At 41.8% G+C, this 14,681-nt stretch overlaps 1 protein-coding gene and 1 long non-coding RNA gene across 3 annotated transcripts in view; one reads left to right on the top strand and one right to left on the bottom strand.

Moving 5' to 3' along the window:
- Window positions 1-1,653: 1,653 nt before the first annotated feature.
- Window positions 1,654-14,681, top strand: part of LOC129814835 (dynactin subunit 2-like) — a 32,961-nt gene continuing 19,933 nt past the window's right edge. Inside the window, exons 1-2 of one of the 2 annotated variants that reach the window (XM_055867909.1) lie at window positions 1,654-1,887; window positions 13,701-13,769. In XM_055867909.1, the coding sequence (XP_055723884.1) occupies window positions 1,852-1,887; window positions 13,701-13,769 (105 nt within the window). In that variant the 5' untranslated portion in view covers window positions 1,654-1,851. The remainder of the gene's footprint in view (window positions 1,888-13,700; window positions 13,770-14,681) is intronic. The other variant, XM_055867908.1, reaches the window with a different exon arrangement.
- On the bottom strand, window positions 4,735-12,957 carry LOC129814836 (uncharacterized). Its single transcript, XR_008753361.1, has 2 exons — window positions 10,153-12,957; window positions 4,735-9,824 (listed from the first exon to the last, which is right to left on the bottom strand). It is a non-coding gene; the product is annotated as an uncharacterized LOC129814836 (long non-coding RNA).

Consider the following 14,681-nt stretch of genomic DNA (forward strand, 5'->3'; position numbering starts at 1 on the left):
CACGGGTGCACCTCAGCCACGCTCAAGTTACTAAACGATATCATAACCGCCATCAATAAAAGACAGTACTGTGCAGCTGTCTTCATCAACCTGGCCAAGGCTTTTGACTCTGTCAATCCCAGTATTCTTATCGGCAGACTCAACAGCCTTGGTTTCTCAAATGACTTCCCCGCCTGGTTCACCAACTATTTCTGATAGTTGGCTGATAGAGTTCAGTGTGTCAAATCGGAGGGCCTGTTGTCCGGACCTCTGGCAGTCTCTATGGTGGTGCCACAGGGTACAATTCCCGGGCCGACTCTTTTCTCTCTATATATCAATGATGTCGCTCTTGCTGTGGGTGATTCCTTGATCCACCTCTACGCAGACGACACCATTCTATATACTTCTGGCCCTTCTTTGGACACTGTGTTAAACCTCCAAACAAGCTTCAATGCCATACAACACTCCTTCCGTGGCCTCCAACTGCTCTTAAAAGCTGGTAAAACTAAATGCATGCTTTTAAACCGATTGCTGCCCCCACCGGCTCACCCGACTAGCATCACTACTCTGGACTGTTCTGACTTAGAATATGTGGACAACTACAAATACCTAGGTGTCTGGCTAGACTGTAAACTCTCCTTCTAGACTCATATTAAGCATCTCCAATCCAAAATGAAATCTAGAATCGGCTTCCTATTTCACAACAAAGCATCCTTCACTCACACTGACAAACATACCCTCGTAAAACGGACTATTCTACCGATTCGCGACTTCAGTGATATAATTTACAAAATAGCCTCCAACACTTTACTCAGTAAACTGGATGCTGTCTATCACAGTGCCATCTGTTTTGTCACCAAAGCCCCATATACCACCCACCACTGCGACCTGTATGCTCTCATCGGCTGGTCCTCGCTACATATTCGTCGCCAGACCCTCTGGCTCCAGGTCATCTATAAGTCTTTGCTAGGTAAAGCTCCGCCTTATCTCAGCTCACTGGTCACCATAACAACACCCACCCATAGCACGCGCTCCAGCAGGTATATCTCACTGGTCATCCCCAAAACCAACACCTCGTTTGGCCGCCTTTCCTTCCAGTTCTCTGCTGCCAATGACTGGAACGAATTGCAATAATCACTGAAGTTGGAGACTTATATCTCCCTCACTAGCTTTAAGCATCAGCTATCTAAGCAGCTCACTGATCGCTGCAACCCATCCAACTACCTACCTCATCCCCATATTGTTTTTATTAACTTTTTTGCTCTTTTGCACACCAGTATTTCTACTTGCACATCATCATCTGCACATCTATCACTCCAGTGCTAATTTGCTAAATTGTAATTACTTCGCTACTATGGCGTATTTATTGCCTTACCTCCTTACTCCATTTGCACACACTGTATATATTTTTTTTTCTACTGTTATTGACTGTAATTTTGTTTATTCCATGTGTATCTCTGTGTTGTTGTTTTTTGTCGCACTGCTTTACTATCTTGGCGAGGTCGCAGTTGTAAATGAGAACTTGTTCTCAACTGACCTACCTTGTTAAACAAAGGTGAAATAAATACAAATATAAAAGTACAGTGGAAATTAGAATCCTTTATTTCCGTTGTTTGTATGTGCCCATAGCAACGTTCGAAAATGAGAGGGATACTTAACCCATACAGTAGGTGGCGACATCCACCTCTAACGTATGTTTGTGGACCGCCATAATACCATAGACGAAGATTCGTTTGCTGCTTGTGTATTCAGTTGGTGATAGCTATATAACGGAGTAATAACGTTTCCACACGGTCTATTTCAAAGACCGTTGGCAGATTTTTCGATCTAGTCTACTCATCCACCACCGGCCTCGTCATTGCATCCTCAAAAATGTCTGATCCCAAATACGCCAACTTGCCTGGAATTGTAAGTGGCTTGTTAGCTTGCTTGCTATTCACATTGTCGCGTTGTTAGTAGTTAAGCACAAGTGTTTATAAGAAGTTTGACGAATGCTAGTAAATTACTAGCTAAGCTCTAATCAAAACCAGAGTCCCGGCAGCTAGTTAACTATCTAACGAGTTATCCAAACGTTTGCTAGCTAGCATTGGTTTGCCACACATTAGCCTGATATGAAGAAAAAAGCCTGATATGATAACGTTAGCGTACTAGCTAGTGACCTAAGCTAACGGTAGCTAGTCAGTGTCAGCCCCCTGGTAACTTCTTGTAATCTTTGAAATTGACCGTTAAATAACAGACATGTCTTACAAGTCATCACATTTCTAAACGTAGTCTTTGGACGGCTAACTAGCTATCAGTTAGGCTAACAAAACATGCAGCAGCTAGCTAATCCAGTTATGTGATTGAATGTTGGCCAGCCAAAGCTAGCTTGCTAACCAGCTATAGTAGCTAGTTAGCGAAATTTGCTTTTGGTAGTTCCAGTCATTGGGTGGGTGGTTCACGCTGTAAAACTGATGACTACAGTCAGTACAGGGAGCTAATTTGGCATAACCTGAGCTATGTAACGTTAGGCATTTAAAAAAAACTTTTTTTTATTAATAACACAATTACAAAAAACTGAAATTTACAAACAGAGTACATGAACCTAACCTAACAGTATTACAGATCAAGATTCATTTTCAATTTGTTAAATACTTGTGTTGTGTATTGCTTTTTTTGTTTTTACATTTACTGATCATTTCAAAATAAATCTTAAAAAATGTGAAGAAGTGTTTGTTCTCTACCCACTTCATTTTATGGACAAAGAATATTTTATGAAAGATAAACAAATTAACCATGAAAGTTAAATCAGGGTCCATATCATTTTGGTTCAAAATAAAACATAATATCAGAGGCTTTCAAATTAACATTACTAGTTGTTTCTTTTAAAATAAAATCTTCTAACTTACACAAATCTTCTGACATAAGAGCAGTCCCAAAATAAATGGTCAAGAGTCTCTGGGTCACAATCACAAAATACACATTTGTTATCAATAGCTATTTTATATCTGTGTATAATAAAGGTCTTTACAGGCTGGATTCTATGAATGAGTTTGTATGATACTTATTTCACCTTATTAGATGTACAATATTTACCAGATAACAACGAAACTTTGGTTCCAGTTCACTTGTCCTAGGGCTGCATTCCAGTACATTTTAGCAGAGGGAATAGGAACAGATTGACATAGTTTCCTTATATACATGTTATTACATTTATAGTTTAAAATGGCAGTTCCTTCTAATTGTATTGAGGCTACAAAATCCTCAACAGTTGCACTTGGAGTATTGTTATATTCTCCTAAAAGAAGAATAGCACCTTTAGGGATAGCTCTAACAACAATTTGATACTCCTCAGGAGTGAATGTAACATTGTGTGTTCTCATACATTCTGGATAATCATATAGTTGTCCATCATTATTCAATAATTGTTTAACCCAAATAATGTTGTCAAATCAGTTCTGGAAAAACAAAGACTTGTTTTTGTATTTTATGTCTTTATTATTCCAGATTATATACCTATGAGGGGGGAAATTGTGTACATAAGGATCCAAGTTAGAAATACTTGTTTATGAAAGTTTGCAAGCTTAATAGTGATTTTACCCATATCAAAGTTGCATTTGAGTAAGAATTCTAGACCACTAATTTGTTGGAATATTAAATTAGGGATGATATTCCAAATGCAATCCTTATTTCTCAATCAGTAAACCGCTACTCTAACATTGAAGTCTGGTATATACACCCTTGTCCCCACCCTTCCACTGACTGGATCCTTTGAACCATCTGTATATTTCCTTAAAAACAAATAAAACCGATTTTTATCTATATCTCTCCACACACCGTCTCATCCCATTCTCTCCTGCCCTCAATCATGTGCACATCTACACTTGGTTTAGGAAACTGCCATGGAGGAACGTTCCCCAATGCAATTGCTGGCCCGATCTCTCCCCCGAGTCCACATTCTACCTTCTGCCCGATTGTCCACCCGTATGTCCTCTGCTTACCAACTACTTGCTCCCAGCATTCTCCAGTTACCGTACCTTCGTAACCACCTTTCAACCTCGCCCAGTACGCTAATGCAAGTTTGTCCTGCCTTATCCTCCGTTGCAGTTGACCACTATCCACAGGGAGGCGAATTAGTGAGCTAGGTGGATAAAAAAGAAATACAAAATTCTAGTGATTTAGACTGGATCCCTTCTTGAAATGCAGTTTTTAACTGTGTACTAATTAAACCCCAAATAATATGATCTACATTATCAGTCTCTGTGTGTAAAATAAAGTGGTTAATGTGATCCTAACTCATTGCAAAAAAAAATATATTTGTTACCTAGACTTTACTACAAATTACACTCAAGTCCACAGAATAAACAATACATTAATATTGCAGTTAGCGTTGATAGCCTTTAAAATAAGATGCTTGTGACCACACACATCTAAATATTACACTTGGGGGGGAAAAAACCCATCTTAAATAGAATGAAACAAACAGGCATTCAATTTTTTTCTCTATTATGGTGACCACTATAGTAGACATCGATCAAGTGCACAAGGATACATGTGCAAAAATAACGTTCACTGAGTAAAAAATGTAATAATCCCCCTGTTATAGTATGTCAAGTTCAACAAAACAAAAGTAATATCTTTGGGCTACAGTTGCAAGAAAAAGTATGTGAACCCTTTGGAATTACCTGGATAAATTGGGCATAAAATTTAATCTGATCTTCATCTAGGTCACAACAATTGACAAACACTGTCTGCTTAAACTATTAACACAAACAATTATGCATTTGTATGTCTTTATTGAACACACCATGTAAACATTCACAGTGCATGGTAGAACAAGTATGTGAACTGGTTTACCCTCCTTTGGCAGCAATAACCTCAACCAAATATTTTCTGTAGTTGCGGATCAGACCTGCACAACGACCAGGAGGAATTTTGGACCATTCCTCTTTACAAAACTGTTTCAGTTCAGCAATATTCTTGGAATGTCTGGTGTGAACTGCTCTCTTGAGGTCATTCCACAGCATCTCAATCGGGTTGAGGTCAGGACTCTGACTAGGCCACTTCTGTTGAAGCCATTTTGATGTTGAAGCCATTTTGTTGTTGATTTACCTCTGTGTTTTGGGTCATTGCCCTGTTGTATCACCCAACTTCTGTTGAGCTTCAATTGACAGACAGCCTTCTATTCTTCTGCAAAATGTCTTGATAAACTTTGGAATTCATTTTTCCGCAGCCCCAGACCATGATGCTCCCTCCACCATACTTTACAGTTGGGATGAGGTTTTGATGTTGGTGTGCTGAGCATTTTTATTCTACACGTAGTGTTGTGTGTTCCTTCCAAACAACTAAACTATAGTTTCATCTTTCCACAGAACATTTTTCCAGTAGTGCTTTGGAACAACCTGGTGCTCTTTTGCCAACTTCAGACATGCAGCAAAGTTTTTTGGGACAGCAGTGGCTTCTGTGGTGTCCTCCCATGAACACCATTCTTGTTTAGTGTTTTATGTATCGTAGACTCGTCAACAGAGATGTTAGCATGTTCCAGAGATTTTTGTAAGTCTCTAACTGACATTCTAGGATTCTTCTTAACCTCAGTGAGAATTCTGCACTGTGCTCTTGCAGTCATCTTTGCAGGACGGCCACACCTAGGGAGAGTAGCAACAGTGCTGCATTTTCTCCAATTGATAGACAATTTGTCATACCGTGGACTGATGAACATCAAGGCTTTTAGAGATATTTTTGTAACCCTTTCCAGCTTTATGCAAGTCAACAATTCTTAATCTTAGGTCTTCTGAGATCTCTTTTGTTCGAGGCATGGTTCACATCAGGCAATGCTTTTTGTGAATAGCAAACTCAAATGTTGTGAGTATTTTTTTATTGTGCAGGGCAGCTCTAACCAACATCTCCAATCTCGTCTCATTGATTGGACTCCAGGTTTGCTGACACCTGACTCCAATTAGCTTTTGGAGAAGTCATTAGCCTAGGAGTTCACATACTTCTTCCAACCTACACTGTGAATGTTTAAATTATGTATTCCATATAGACAAGAACAATACAATGTGTGATATTAGTTTAAGCACACCGTGTTTGTCTATTCTTGTGACTTAGATGAAGATCAGATCACATTTTATGACACATTTGTGCAGAAATCCAGGTCACATACGTTTTCTTGCCACTGTACACTGCACATTATTACATTGTACACTTTCTGCCTGTGTAATTCTGTTCTACAATGTGCCAGCAGAGCATGAGACCCTTTGTTGGTGTAATTGATCTCTTTCAGGCAGAGTACATCTGGCATACTCCTTTTTATCCACCTTAGTGAGAAAGAGGGAAAGTGTGTGTGGTGTTTCTTTCACCTCTATAGCGGCATCCAGTTTAAACCAGCTCCAGCTACACTTCATCCCTGAATCCACTTGTTTACACAAGCAATGCCTCATTTTCACCTAATTCTCTCATTCTGAAAAATAACCACATGCTGTAGAGGGAAAACATTAGCTCACAGATACTATTTAGTTCGTTAGCTAGTTAACATTTCACACAGATTGCCAGGGTCCAGTGAGAAACTAACATTATAACTTTAGGAACGGCAAGAATTCGTATAACAGGTAATATTATAGCGAATTGGTTAGGTTACTTACGTTAGCTAATATGATGTTGTAACGTTAGCTAGCTAGCTATCTGTCTGACTTGATTAGACAGCTAAATTTCACACCATAAACTAAATTATTTGATCATTAGCTGATGTTGCTCAATATTTATCTGGCTAGATAACGGAGAATTCGATCCAGCTAGCAAGACACTTAACAATGCTAAGTATTCTTGTTCCACAACACTTTCTCCCTCACCTCAACTTTCCAAATGCCAGTTGTTTTTTCGGTTACAACTCATGAAGTACGCTTCATCACCTTCTCACCTACGTCTTCGTTATCGTTCAGGGGACACGCTGCTGTGCCTAACTGACAAACTGCCTTTCCACTCTCCGCTGTCTTACCAGAGCGCGCGCTGGTGGTGTAACTAGCAAATTTGTTCTCTTCTCTCTTCAGCTGCATTCTGTTATGTGAACGATTGGCTGAGCCTTGGGTACAGCCAGTATTGCTCCAAACCCGCATCACTCGTTCGCTTACTGCCAGTAGTGATCCAGAGCCCCACCCCCAAACTTTCCCCATCGTATCTACACGAATCACGTTGGTTACCTATTTTGGATTTAAAAACGCTGAAATTTCGCCGAAAGGTGACTAGTTTGCATCCCTGTATCCACCCGCAATGCCTCAACCGGTGTCGTCTTGAAGGCCCCCACACACCATCTCAGGGTCCTAGACTGTATCCTTTCCAGGCGCTGTAGTACTGTTTTGGCTGCAGATCCATATACACCCATAATCCAAAGATGACCTTATACCTGGTGGTATACCCGCAGGTGACGACACCGGATGTGGAGGTCCTGGGCAGTTGTGGTTACATGTGGTCTGCAGGTGACGTCCCGCAGGTGACGACACCGGATGTGGAGGTCCTGGGCAGTTGTGGTTACATGTGGTCTGCGGTTGAGGCTGGTTGTACATACTGGCAAATTCTCTAAATTTTGGAGAGAGGCTTATGGTAGAGAAATTAACATTCAATTACGCTGCCTCAACTTGAGACCTCTGTGGCATTGTGACAACTGCAGGAAAAAATGCTCACTAACAGGTACGTGCACAACATTTGAGAGAAATAAGCTTTTGCATGTGGAACATCTCTGAGATCATTTATTTCAGCTCATGAAACATGGGACCAAAATATAACAAAAATATCAAATGCACCATGTAAAGTGTTGGTCCCATATTTCATGAGTTGAAATAAAAGATCGCAGCGATGTTCCATACGCACAAAAAGCTTATTTCTCTAAAATTTTGAACCAATTTGTTTATATCCTTTTTAGTGAGCATTTCTCCTTTGCCAAGATAATCCATCCACCTGACAGGTGTGGCATATCAAGAAGTTGATTAAACAGTATGATTATTACACAGGTGCACATTGTTCTGGGGACAGTAAAAGGCCACTCTAAAATGTGCAGTTTTGTCACACAACACAATGCCACGGATGTCTTAAGTTTTGAGGGAGCGTGCAATTGGCATGCTGACTGCAGGAATGTCCACCAGAGCTGTTGCCAGAGATCTAAATGTTGATTTCTCTACTGTACGCTGCCTCCAATGTCGTTTTAGAGAACCTAGCAGTACGTCCAACCGGCCTCAACCGCAGACCACGTGTAACCACGCCAGCTGAGGACCTACACATTCGGCTTCTTCACCTGCGGGATCGTCTTAGACCAGTCTCCCGGACAGCTGATGAAACTGAGGAGTGTTTGCCTGTAATAAAGCCCTTTCAGTCATTCTGATTGGCTGGGCCAGGCCCCTGCCCAGTCATGTGAAATCCATAGATTGGGGCTTAAATTAATTTATTTCAATTGACTGATTTCCTTATATAAACTGTAACACGATTAAGTCTTTGAAATTGTTGCATGTTGCATTTTATATTTTTGGTGTGTGTATTTGTATTTATTATTAACACTGACTGTGTGTGAGGGAGAAGGACCCCTTCGGCCATTAGTCTTTGAGTTAGTCCTTGGTGGGACAGCATTTACAAAAACTGCTTGTTGTCATGTCACCATGCACAATTAGGGCTGTGCTATATGGCCTAAAAGTAAAATATACTATTTTTTTCAGAGGTTTGGACGATTCACAATATCTCGATTTCTTGTTTTTCTCTAAAGAATTGAAAGGCCAAGACATAATACTTAATTGATTATTATTTATATTTTATATTCAAGGCCCATTTGTGCAGGACAAAATAACAACACTACTTGCCAGGCTGTTATTGTATGCAAATCAAAAAAAAAATGTCTCCCTAAGACGAATTTGCACAATAATAAATCAAAGTGTAAAATTCTGTCAAACAAAATATCTTCCTTTACTTTGTTCATCACAAGTTTCTGGAAACAAACACCGAAGGGGCACTTGTAGCACGAATGCACAGGTACTTTTTAGAAAGCTTACTCTGTCTTGGGAAGTTGGCCTCATGGAGCCTCCACCACTCAAGTGGGTCTTTGTCTGGGTCTGTGTCAGGGGTCATCAAGTATCTTGACAGCTCAGTTGTTATGTTGTCCTCCTCTGACTGTGGGCCAGATGGCGCTGTCTTCTTGAAGAAGCTCTTTTTAGACACAGTTCACTTTCTTCTTCTTGGTGCACAGTTGTGCCAGGTGGACATGTGCTTTCCTCAGCTAGCAGAGACTTCAGCTCCAAAACAACTCTTTGTTTGATGCTCTCAATCTTGTCATCTGCAATATATGTTGTCCTGAACCCGGGGATCAACCAGTGAGGCCATATCAGGGAGTTCAACTATGGCAAATCTTCTTACTTGTCGTTGCGATACTGTAGTGTGGCACTCTTGATTTTCCTTGTGAGCGTGCCCTCACCTTCCTCTGGCTGCAGGAGGCTGCTGTTGGAACAGGTTTAAGCACAGGTTTGAGGTAGGAGACGCTAACGTAGTTCTCCCCAGACAGCGCGTCGGTGAATTCCTGTAATGGGCCTATGACTTTGTTCACGGACTCCCAACACGTCAATATCTTGATAGTTGGGCAACAGGTGCCTGCTTTTCTTCTCTGAGCCCAGGACTCGGGCTATGGCCTTTTCTTGTTCCAGGATTCGTTCTATCATCTTCTGTCTTGACCCCCACCTGGTTGGGGACTCTGATGAGCTGGTGAGTGTGTAGACTGAGCTCAGTCTGTGCTAGAAACAAGTCTCTCCTCTTCTTCCAGCTGAAGGAAGAGGTGCTGACCACCTTCTTGCACAACCCAATGGCACGGTCAACTCGTGGGTCTTTCCCACCATTCTCTGCAAGTAATGAAGAAAGGATTCTAGGAATGGCAGCATTTTTCAATAATGTGACAAGTACAGCATTCAGTTGACCTGTCAAACCAACACCACCCACCCACACGTCTATTCTATTGTTTAGGAATGTTTGACCACTAGCTGTTTGAATATGTAATTTATATAATCATTTTGATTGAAAATGTATTAATTGAGTTGTTATAATTAAAACAGCCTGTGGTTATTTGCTATTGGATTGGCAGAATGACACAACTACCAACACATTAGCCTACAGCTGGCCTGAACATAAACTTTTTTTGAATGCACTTTAATTATCCAATGTCACACTTACCGATGGCGAGGTGAAGCCTGTGCCCAAGCACTGCAGGTGGGTCCAGTTGAAGCGCAATGTTTTTATCATGTTGCTCCCGCTGTCAGTTGTCATGCACACCTGTCGGTCTTTGCTCATCTTCCACGTTGACAGAGAGTCATTGAGACCCCGGGCTACTACGTCACCCGTAATAATAAGAAACACTAGCCAGCTTCTCTGCGACTCTTTTGCGGGTAGCTGTGTATAATAGCGGCAGCGCTTCTTCCGGGAAATACTTGCGTCTTGGCAGCTGATATTTGTGGTCAACTGTACTAACACGTGCACAGAGGTTATCCACCAATCACAACCCTAGACACCCTTTCACAAATTGTAACCACACCGGAGAAGTGTAGCCGCGGTACCTGCTTTTTAAAGCCTGGCTTTTCTACTGTAAAGATTGGGACCATATTTGTCCCTATGTAATAGGTCACTGCTTCCGTTATCTCCTTCCACCTCAAACTTTTCTTGTCATAAGGGATTACGTTTGAAAAGAATGCGGCTATGGTAGTTTGTCTTTTAGCAGACGTTTTGCAAATCGGGCGACAGGAATCGGCATTGCGTAGTCTCACACAAGCCTCTGTTCTTCTTTCGGGATTGGGTTGGTGGATCACATCTATCTTAAAGGGGCATACAACGCCACCTACTGTACTAAAGTGTGAGGCCAGGCAAGGCCTACCTACATTAAATTTCCTTCATTATTCTTGTTCCTAAAAGGAAAAATGTGCACCACCAACCAACCCTACACCTATATACCACTATACAAAAAAAAATATCATCACCCCATAAACTCTACTGCAGTAAGATCTCGTACTCCTCTGCAGCTGCCACCTACACTCATTAAAAATCCACTACCCCATTCCACTACTTAGACCCCATCTGCTCCTGCACCATGCCAACGACCTGGGAGGACGGGACATCATCCCTCAACACACGCTGTAACTCTTCTGAAGTCAAATCTCGTATACCCAGATACTTTTCTGCAGTTGCCACCACAATATCAATTCTCTGTGATTTACGTTCCATTTCTGTAGTACAGTTGATAACCATTGCTATGAACGCTAAGAAGCCAACCTTACTGAAGCATAACTCACTCGTTTCCCTATCCCTCTGTGTTGGCACAAATCTACTACATCTTTGGGATGCCTTACACTTGACCCATCCTCCTCCACTTTCTATATTGCCTCAGCAAAGGTCACCTTCTGCTCTATTCTGACTGGCCACTTCAACCTGCCTCTCTCGCACTGGACACTTCCGATCCCCAGCAACATGAGCAACCCTACAGTTGACACGCACAACTTTATCCACCGAAAGGACACAATCCTCTGTCCCATGCCCTCCTGCACACTTCCCACATCTTGGAATCTCCCTCCTCCAACATGACCATAAAGTTGCACATGAAACAGCGCAGTGGATTCTGCACAAAAGTCCAAACAGGATATCTAAAATATCCTAACAGGACTTTGTCTGGTAGAGACTCAACTCAAAAGGACTGACAGTGAATCCTCTGTTTCACCTCGCTCCCCACCGGTTCTACGTCGCACCAACCAGCGGGCGTCACAAACACCAGGAATTTTCAACTTCAATTGCTCCACCTCCACACTTAATGCTACCCCAGAAATCATTCCTTTAAAATGGTGCCCTGTTCCTAAGAGCTAATCAAGAAACAGATCTTGACCCAATGTGCGTGACATGGAGCGCTGGCTCCCTCTGGTCAGAAGAAACACAAACAAATATCACAAATCCACTACAGGTTACTGTGAGCGCTGCGTTATTCGAATCCGGTATCAGGATAAATAAAAAGCGAGGTCTGCTAACTTTCTTTAATTATGTTTAATTAGCGCAAGCAATAAATGGCAATTTTCATATATACGGGTTCGCTATATCACCGCGCAGGGTAAAACAGAGAACTCTGGAATGTGCTCAAACAACAGTTTTTATACTATGACACCTTTAGTTCCAACCCGTCCGTTGGCCTATCACAGTAGAGGCTGAGCGCGGTTTAAACTTTGCTCAGCCTATCGCTGGCACTCAGACTGGTCCCAGTCCCTTGGTGCTCTCATCTGTCCGCATCTGGTCGTTGCGTAGATTAGATCCGTCTTGTGTCTCCCCCCAGATCCTACACTCAAACAGTTCCTAATATGGTATTGTCCAGTGCTCTACCCTCCCTGGTTGGCCTGGAGATATGCACCCCTCCCCTCTCCAGATTGACCACAGCTTTTATAGCCTGTCACTCCATGTTGCTCAGTCTTTACACACATACACACATCTGCATTGTTTGTGTGTGTGTGTGTAACAAAACAATATTCATCTTCAAACAATATGGTAGCGGGCTATAGTGCACATAAATCCTAACATTACCTTCACTGATTCAAATGCCCCCAACTCCTTTCTCACCCATGCTGAAACCACAAGTGGATCATCCTACTGGTCACTCCTACTGGTCCAGATCGTTCTTTATCATGCCTGACGCCATTCTTCCTCAACATAGATCTTCCCACTACTCTCTGTTTTTCTTCTTCCTCGCTGTCTATAATCACATCTATCCGTTCACCACGCTCATCATCCGCTGCATTGCTTGCAGAGCACACACTGATGGTGTTTCTTCAAGACCCAACTTCAGTTCCTTAGCCCATTTTACAAGTCTGGCTATCTCGGACCGCTCCGTGCTTCCTTCACCTTCCAAACATTTACCACACCGCGGCTCTCCAAACTGGCGGTTGTTGCCGGGACAGCCTAAGTACACGCAACAGCGACACGGCTGCGACTGAAAGTGATCTTTCAGTTGATTTTTTTTATGGGGGGGGGGGGGGGTAGATCAGCTATAGTTTTGCAGATTGTGGCTTCTATCAATGTAATAGTTAAAAATATATATATTTTGTATTTATATTTTCCCCTAACTCTACCCTCCCTCCCCTAATTGGAGTAACCTAATGGACAACAACACTTAGCATGTATAAGCTGGCAGTAGATGCCTATTATACATTTTATGGACACAGTATATTTTACATTTAATTATCTTTTGTTTGTTTTTAGTCCCATCCTTCAGCTACCCTCAACCCCTCCCTTCTATCTCTGAAGACTATCCAGTTTTGATTTCTATTCGACATATATATTTTTAAACTGAAAGTGACAGTTGGTGGCAAGCACAGGCAACCTAACCTCTCTTCCACCTCACATTACCGAAACCCCACCCACAGTTTTTGACAATCAACACAGGTCGAAAACGGTAACACAAATGAGGAAACTAAATATCAAATTAAGCATTGCGAATGATTGATCATTTAGAATTTTGACAGTCTTAAACAACAGAGTATGGAAAATTATTTGTCAATTGACAATTATTTATATTTTGTCACAATTTATGCTATCGCAACAAGGAAACTAAATGGCTACTCGACTTCATCTCGGGCCTAACACCCGTGCCAGTGCCCTTCAAACACCGGCTTCTTGGCCTTTATCACTTAATCAGAACACAAGTAGCTAGCTATGTTAATGTAATATTGATTGATTGAATGATTTTGTATTCATAGGCGTCCAACGAGCCAGATGTATATGAGACCAGCGACCTGCCAGAAGATGACCAGGCACAGTTTGAGTCGGTGAGTGAAAGTCGGAGGAGAGAGGAAAGAAGGGAATGTGGAGAGCGAAAGGGAGAGTTTCGACCCCCAAATACAGTTTTGGAATCATCTGTTGTGGCGTAGCAGCATGACTTCCTCTATGATAACCACTGCACGATGCAGAGTGGTTGGTTGTTTCGTTGATTGATTAGCGTCTCTGTATCATCGTGCTGGCTCATGGATCAAGTCTGCTGTGGAACATATGTAAATGTTGTCTGACTCCCACTACAACCTAATAGTGGTTTCCCTCCCATATCCCAAACCGTACCCCTCCCTCCGCGTGTCTTGTTTTTGCCTCCTCTCCCCACCCACCCCTCCTGGGAGGCTAGTTTGTACAAGTAAGAGGTTATTTTTGTCTCAGTGCAGTCAACTGCATGTGTTGTAAATCCTTCATGTCCCCTTTTTCTTCCCCTCTTCAAGTTGGGTGGAAATTGAGAATAGCCTACTTACAGGATGATGTAATGTGTCCCATTATTCTGTATCAATTCAGTTTTATTAATCTTTTTTTTTGTAATGTGGCCAAATGGTTTCTCACTTTTGTAGGGAGTGGTGTTTTTCATTGATTAGTGTTCATGCAAGACGTTTTAGTAGGCCTAATAATTCTCCGTTTTCACCTCGACATGGAGTTGTAGCACGTCAGAGGACATTGGATCTAAGATGTCTCTGTTATTGTGTGTGCTGATAAGAGATCTGCCACTGTACTTGTTTTATCATCCCTTCGCCCCTGTTCGTAGCAGTATACATGTTAACAGAAGCTTACTAACTAAAGATCGTTACTGACTACGTTGCTGATCAAACACTAGGTGTAATACTGCAACAACACTCTAAACCATTCAGAATGTAAATTGCAGATTTGCACTGGCCTACTTTTAATATCTGTGACCATCGGGATTT

The sequence above is a fragment of the Salvelinus fontinalis genome, chromosome 18, assembly GCF_029448725.1.
Source record: "Salvelinus fontinalis isolate EN_2023a chromosome 18, ASM2944872v1, whole genome shotgun sequence".
NCBI lineage: Eukaryota > Metazoa > Chordata > Actinopteri > Salmoniformes > Salmonidae > Salvelinus > Salvelinus fontinalis.